This window comes from Neltuma alba, unplaced genomic scaffold (assembly GCF_004799145.2).
Source record: "Neltuma alba isolate B1F8T4 unplaced genomic scaffold, ASM479914v2 tig00012431_pilon, whole genome shotgun sequence".
In the NCBI taxonomy this organism is placed as follows: Eukaryota; Viridiplantae; Streptophyta; class Magnoliopsida; order Fabales; family Fabaceae; genus Neltuma; species Neltuma alba.
This window is the reverse complement of record NW_021636915.1, coordinates 58,564-66,007: the sequence shown is the minus strand read 5'-3', so window position 1 is coordinate 66,007 and position 7,444 is coordinate 58,564. Positions and strand designations below refer to the sequence as shown.

At 41.8% G+C, this 7,444-nt stretch overlaps 1 protein-coding gene across 1 annotated transcript; it reads right to left on the bottom strand.

The window, feature by feature from the left end:
• Window positions 1-523: 523 nt before the first annotated feature.
• On the bottom strand, window positions 524-5,978 carry LOC114727033 (protein unc-13 homolog). Its single transcript, XM_028913739.1, has 6 exons — window positions 5,853-5,978; window positions 3,721-4,392; window positions 2,398-3,270; window positions 1,852-2,307; window positions 1,581-1,767; window positions 524-1,506 (listed from the first exon to the last, which is right to left on the bottom strand). Exons 1-6 carry the CDS (start codon window positions 5,976-5,978, stop codon window positions 524-526), a joined length of 3,297 nt encoding a protein of 1,098 aa, XP_028769572.1.
• Window positions 5,979-7,444: the final 1,466 nt, after the last annotated feature.

Below are 7,444 nucleotides of genomic sequence, written 5' to 3'. Positions count from 1 at the left end.
GATAAATATTGTTTCCTGCACATTGCGCACTAATTGTGGCAAAACTGTTGGTAGCATCCTAGCTACGAGCTCCTATTAGATTAATAATCAAATGTACAAGAGAAATATGCTATTCTTTTCCTTCTCCCTTTCTGTTCTGCAAAAAAAAAAATTACAACAATAAATTGTTTTGAGTACAAATACGATTCAGCCCTTATTTTGCAGTAAAGGTACAGTGCTTTCTGAACCCCAAAAGTTCTCAATTCCACAACGAAAAACTATTAGGTAGGCATAATTTACATAAAGAATGAGCAGATCAAGCACATATATCTCTTTGTGATTAGTTTAAATTACTCATCTTTCGTAAACCGAGGCCACGTAATTACCTTCCGTTCCAGAAAATTTCACTCAGTTTTTAACACTCTACTCCTCCCCCACAGTTCTGTCATGCTCTTGTTTTTCCCTTGCAAGGCGGGAATTCTGCGCCAACAGAGCAACGCATTGCAACATTGGATTTCTGTGCTTGAACTTGTCACATTTTATCTCACCTTCTCTTTGCCAATTGGAATGTCCTCTTCAAGAATTGATTTGCAGCTCCGTCATTTCTGTGGCACAATACCCTCAGTATTGTGTTGGGGTCTGATCTATTCCACCTTCCTGTGGTTGGAGGCATTGGCAACTTCTGGCCAATTCCCATCACTCCTATCCCACTTGTCTCACAGGTTATAATGCTGAAATCTTCTACCAATTGATCAGTACTTTGACCCATTAAGTCTATGACTCCCTCCACCACCTCAGCCTCTCTCTGCACCACTTCCTCTGCTATTAGTCCTTCTCCACAAGTGCAGAAAACCTTCTTCAAGCTCTCAAAATCCTCTTGGATCATCTGGTGATCCGACCGGTTGAACACACGGGAGCTTCCACCAGCAAGAAGAACCATAAGGAATGACTCAAATGAGGCCTTCATGACTTCCTTCATTGCCAAGGCTTGAGCTCTATCTGTGAGGATTGCAGTCATCACTGCGAGGTTTTGCTTGAGAGTTCTCAATGCAGGGCGAATCCGAGAGTTGGCCACATCTCCAAGATAAAGACCATCGTAGAAGACAGAGCTTGAGTCAAGGAAGATCAAACGATAGGCCGCAACTTCTGAGACATAGTGGCAGGCTGCTTGAATGGAAGTTGCCACTATGTCAAAGTAGGCTGAGCCACTAGTACTTGGTGGCCTCCCTCCTCTACTTCCTAACCGATGGTGGCTGGAAGGAACTACTCCTGATTTCAGCGACAGGGATTTGTCAAGGGATTGGATGCATGAAAGCATGTAGTGTAAGGTATTGAGACGAACGTAAAGGCGTTGCGTGCCACGACTCGTTGATGGCCTCGGATGATGACCTTCATTTGTTTCATTCATGCTTTGTTCTTCTGATGTCATGCTGCAAGGGGCCGCTTTCCTCCACAGCTTCAGGAACTTGGAGTCTCTGTTGCATCTAGTTAGCGGTGGAAGTGACGGAATGTAGCTCTGCTTTGAACCTGAATCACAGAAGAGAAAAAGTTTTAAGTTTTGAAATATTTGACAGTATTGGAAATGAGTGGTAAGGTCTTACCGCATGCTGCAACAAATGAGGTGTAGTTCTGGACGATACTTTCCACTCCCTCAGCAAGGTCTAGAACCAAATCTTCTGTAATTCCTATTGGGATCTTAAAGAACTCTTCCACTGTTGCCTTTGCCAAGTTCATCAATTCCACAGCTGATAGTGCATGTTGCTCGGATTTGGACTTGGGATTCCATGTCTGCATCAGAAGAAACATGAAATTACAAACCACAATATCCTGTTCTCATAATAAATGACAACGATGCACGAAGCCAAAACTTACTTCAATTTCTTTTGCTCTAAGGAAATACTCCTTCCCTCTGTCGAGTGATTCGTCAATCCATCTTCTCAAGAAGTTCAGGACGACCGAATCGACTTCATACGGAACCATCTCTCTCACAACGGTTTTGCCACCATCGTCACATTCTGTAGATTCCTCAACCACCATTTGGACCAAAAGCTTTTCAAGCCTTCCAGCTCTCTGCAACACCTCAACCATTTCAGTGGTGAGGGAGATGACTCCACCCAGGTACTGCCTCAGCACATGTCCGTAGCAGTTGTGCAGCGTCATGGCAGCCACAGCGCCGGCCGTTGGCTGCCATTTACTCATCACTGGGCTGAAACTTTCCCTCTCCTTCATTGCCAGTTCTTCAGTCTTCTGGGCTAGCCGAACCAGAATTTGACTCATCTCCTCCTTTATCTCAGATTCAGCTGCTTTTTCGTTCTCCGCATCTATCATCTGCATTCATATAAAGCAAGGAAGGATGAAGCTGATACAGAGAATGAAGATGGATGATGACGAGTTCTAGCGGTGGGAATATCAACGAACCTTGTCAAAAGCGTTTTTGAGGGAAGAACGAATGTAATACTCAATCCGATCACCGGAGGAATCCACAATGGTAATGTCAGGGCCTTCCCCTTCAGAGATGGTGACGTCTTCGCCCAGAATCTTGGAAGCCAACAAAACCAGTGGAAGAAGGTTCTCGATCTGCCCAACCGTCCCTCTCACGTAATACTCATGGTAATTCACCAACTTCTTCTCCGCCCACTCCAGCAGCGATCCCAACACCGACGTTAATATCTTCACATACAACGCCTCTTTCTCCTTCCTGGCGTCAGCCGCCACCTCAATCAACATCGCGTAAGCCGCACTCAGAAGATCCGACTCTACCTGCCCCGTCTCTACGTATTGCAGAAACAACACCCAGGTGAAGCACACGTTGTGAATGGGCCTGGAAATCCCAAGCGTGGACCACGTCTTCTTCATGAGCTCGAGGAGCTCGTCGACCTCGTCCAGGACCAGGGTTTCATCGCGAATGTCGAAGATGGCTTGGAGGAGGGAGGTGTAGATATACATGTTGACGGGATAGCCGTCGACCCAGTGACAGACGTCGGTGGGAGTGCCGTTGGCGCTGCGCCAGGACAAGGAGACGACGGAGTTGCAGAGGGTTCGCATGGTGTCGGAGTTCTTTCCGGTGTCGAGGGGCTTTGAGTTGCCGGATTTGATGATGTCCCTGAGACGCATGGCGAATGTGTTGTTCTTCTCGAGAGGGATGGAAGGGTGAAGAAGGAGACCAGCTTCCATGATCTTGAGCTGTCTCTTCTGCCACATGTGGTACTCGTTCGAGTCGTTGAATTCTGATGGCTTCAGCTGCCTCAACAGTTCCAAAGGTAGGATTATCGTCTCTGCTCTCCTTCCCATCTGCCATACCAGCCATATGCAATGATCTTTAAAACTTAACCCACATTCCCTTCAATCATAATTGAGGATAGATTGTCCTTGTTTTTAATTGACGATTATGACAATGACTCTTTCTGCAAGACCTAAACACTGAGGAAATGAACATTATTTTTTTTCTCCTAATGGTGATGATTCTCTTCTATGCAAAGCTAAAGCCATGCATGAAATATTCCCCCTTTTCCCTTTCATTTGCGAACAATCCGTGAAAGACAAGAAACGACGTCGTTTAACGGGGTTTTTTTTTCCTTTTGTTTTTTTGTTTTCATTCAAGCACGTCTAATTAACATAAACACTTACGTTGATGGATCAGACATCTCAGGTGAAAGAAAAGTATCGTTATGTTTAATTATGTTGTAGAGAAATGTGTTTCTTAATTTGCATGTTAATTTGATTGCTTCTGTACGTACGTACTTGGCCAACCAGGGTTCTCATGAGGGTCTTCCTCAGGCGGTTATCGCTTTGCTCTGTCACCCGCATCTGCTGTCTCATGATCTCCGCTGATGTCATTGGCCGCCTCGGTCTCAGAGGCGCCGAGTACGCCAAAGGGCTACCTCCGCCCTGCCCCACCGGTGAAGACGGTGTCGATGACACTCCGCTGCTCCCTCCCGCCACCATCCTCCTCGACGGCGACCTCTTCAACATCTTCAACCCGAGGGCCCGCTTCACCCGGCTGGTCGGGTGACTCACCACCTGGTTCGGCTTGGACCCGCCACCATCCCCATTCTCGTGGCTAGAATGAAAGGTGAGAGCGTTCCGTCCTCCCCCAAAGCCCGGTGACGATCGACATGCGGTGAAGAAGATCTCGTAGGCGGTTTCCCTGATGTCATCCTGGTCGAGGCCTTCGAGGTTGCCGAACGGGCAGACGACGTCATTGTCCTTCTCGGGAAACTCGAGCCGACGAGGGTGGTGCCGCATATGATCTAAACGGGAAGAGACGGAGGAAGAAGGGTAAGATTCGCGGCGGGCATGCTGACCCATGCGGCAGAGAGCAGAGAGGAGGCGGGTCAGAAACCCAAGACGGAAGAGGGCGGCAAAACGATGGACGTTAGAGTTCCGGCAGGAGAGGGAAGAAGAGCATCTCACCTTAAAGAAGGAAAAAAGGGCTAGAGGGAGATAATGGGAAAAGGGAAGGGTGTAATATGACCGTTGTGTTAGTTAGATGACAGCAACTTCGTGTGAGGTCAGACAGAGATGGGTGATGATGGATTTGCCAACGCTGTAAGAGCGAAGAAAACGATGTAGCAATCCAAATTAGATGCACAAATTTGACATTATTTTAATCATGTTTATTAATTTTTGTAATTAATTAATACTAGTATAAATATATTGACATTATGGTGCAATTTATTTAATTTAATGATGATATTTTCAAGCTTGTCTAAAAATATAGCAGAGAAAACGTTGACTGAACACGTTAACGTCGGGTGACGAAGTATCTTTTTTTAGAATGTGGTTTAATTTTAAATATCTGCCCCGAACGGATCAAACAACACTTATACATTATTTAATTTGTTTGTGTCCTCTACATAACTGCACTAGATTGTAGGTTAACGTATAAAGCAAAGACAATTTATCGGAAATTTCTTATTGGGAAAAAAAAAGAAATTTTTTATTTGTTCTGTATAGATATCCTCCTACAATTATATTTAAAGTATTGTCAGATATAAATCTGAGCATCTCTCCAATAAATATTCAAACCTTGATTTTTATATGAGCCTCCCATCCTATGTGATTTTCTGATGAGGATCACATTAGAAAAATAATAAACGGGCTCCAAAACAAACCCAAGGTCAGTGGAATGGGCTTACAGTAAAAGCATGTGAATAAAAGGGTAATAATGGCCTGCTTCTGTAGCCAAATCCACAAGGCTTTAAGCCCAAATAGGATCGAGGATCAACCCATCTAGACGAGAGTGAATTTCTGTAGAGAAAATTGTCCATATTCAACCGTAGCTTAAACAAGATTATATTTAATAAAGAGATATATATATTTCTGGGGATTCAATTCATATGGTGGAGTAGGTACTGTAATTTTCAAAAGGCCGAAGCTCGTTTTCTTGTGGTGCACATTGCGGAGGCTTGGGGCCTGAGGTGGATATTTGGTAGTGTGCGGACCATGTTTTGTGGGAATGGAAGAAATCAAAGTCGTGAACAGATGTAACACAGTGGGTTAATTCAAAGGGATCATTCAGCATGAAATTTTAGAGACTTTATTAATGAAAATTAAATTTTAAGGATCAATGAAATAAGTAACGGGAACAAACAAACTGGAGGGATGAAACTGTTGGTTATTTGAAAAGTAATGGAATGTTTTGGAAAAGAGGAAAGGGAGGCAGATTAAGAGGCATTTGAAAACATCTAAAAGTGTTTTTTAGAAATATTTTTCACAAAACAAGATAAATTCTTTCACATATTTATTTTGTATGCCGTAAAAATACTTTTAAAACTATAGTTTGATTTCTATCCAAACATCTTTTAAGTTAAACTGACGGGGACATACGAGAGGGTTATCCACGTAGGAGAGCCCCCCAATCAAGCACTTACACAGCATGTGACCGTCCGTATCTTCATCACGTCACTCTTGTCTCCCTCTTGCCGCTCTGGTCCCATGAGGTGAGCATTCGGTGGCAAGTTTTCAGTGAAAGGGAAGGCCTTTCTTTTCTTATTCATTTCCTTTTTTTTATTGTGTAATGCCATCTTTAAAACCCGAAAGAAAAAGCAAAAAACAAATCATCCAAATGTGGATATTTGACAGTGACTTTTTACCTTTTTTTCCCCCTTAAAACCACGTTATAATTCTCCCGACTTTTTATATGTATAATTATGTGAACAATTAATAACTGAAAGTTTAAATTAGTTATGATCTTATCTTTGAAATTTGATTCGGATGCCGAATAATCGTCGCTTTGCTACGTTTGTCAAAGTTGATGTCACATGCATAAGTCATGAGGGACTGACTTACTTTGTTTGAGGGATAAATATATTTAATAGTAGAAACCTGAAAAACAGAGTTTCACTAAATAAGCTCCAGTTACTAAAAAGTTAGAGCTGACTAAAAAATTAGGTTCCCTGTGATTATTATATTCTTTCAGTCCTAAACATAAAACCCTTATACACAATAGTATAAAAATTTTATATTTATTGTGTATAAAGATCTTATATTTAAAACAGGAAGAGTATTAATTAGTGTCCAGCTAAAAACGTAATATACTATCATTCACCGTGTCTGGTAACAATAACTGTTATACCCCATCATGTTCATCTGGGTCTCTTGTATGCTATTCAACTCTAATAGAATTAGATTAAAACGAGCACATAAGTACATGTACGCCTTGCGTTCTATAGGGTTTTGAAACTACTTTCTTTCTATCTTTCTATCCCAATTCACTTGACTCACGCTTCTGTTTTCTAATTAATTATTAAATTAAATAATATAATCTTTGTGACGTGTGATTGCCATGTCCTCATTGCGAAGAAAAGATTTGCTGACCACGCGCACAGAACGGTTTAATTTATAGGGAAACTTTCAGTAAAGGACCGCAAAAGACAATTTATATCAGTCAAGAATCAAAACTTTCTGAAATTTTACTGCATGACCAAATAACCAAATTGAAATTAAAATTTAGTGTGAAATTATAATAATACCCCTCCCTTTTATTTTATTAAAAAATAAATATTTACCGGAGTTACTGTTCCGGCCACCGGAGGTCGGAGGTTCGGCCACCGGAGCTCAGGTGGCCGCTGCCAGGGTCCGACCACCTGTGACCGGAACAGTAACTCCAACCGGACCTTTGGTAGTCGGAGTTTTTTTTTTTTGTTTAAAACAAATTGTCGAATTTCACTTGCAAATCTATAAAATTTTGTTGTAAATCTTCAAATTTCATTTGCTCATTTACACTTAAACACTTGTATTTGGGATTGTGAGTTCCATTATATTATTTGTAAATTTCCTAATTTTTGTTGTAAATTACTGAATTTCACTTGTAAATCGTCCAATTTCACTTGTTCACTTACATTCAAACACTTACATTTTGGGTTGTGAATTCTCGTGTTTACTAAATTTGGGTTGTAAATCCGTAAAATTTTGTTGTAAATCTTCAAATTTTACTTGCTCATTTGCACTTAAATACTTGTAT

Coding starts and splice junctions, on each gene's coding strand:
- LOC114727033 (XM_028913739.1), bottom strand. CDS start 5,978: ATGAATAAGAAAAGAAAGGCCTTCCCTTTCACTGAAAACTTGCCACCG. Junction 3,271..3,720: donor TGAGAACCCTGGTTGGCCAA/GTACGTACGTAC, acceptor CTGGTATGGCAG/ATGGGAAGGAGAGCAGAGAC. Junction 1,768..1,851: donor TTAGAGCAAAAGAAATTGAA/GTAAGTTTTGGC, acceptor CTTCTGATGCAG/ACATGGAATCCCAAGTCCAA.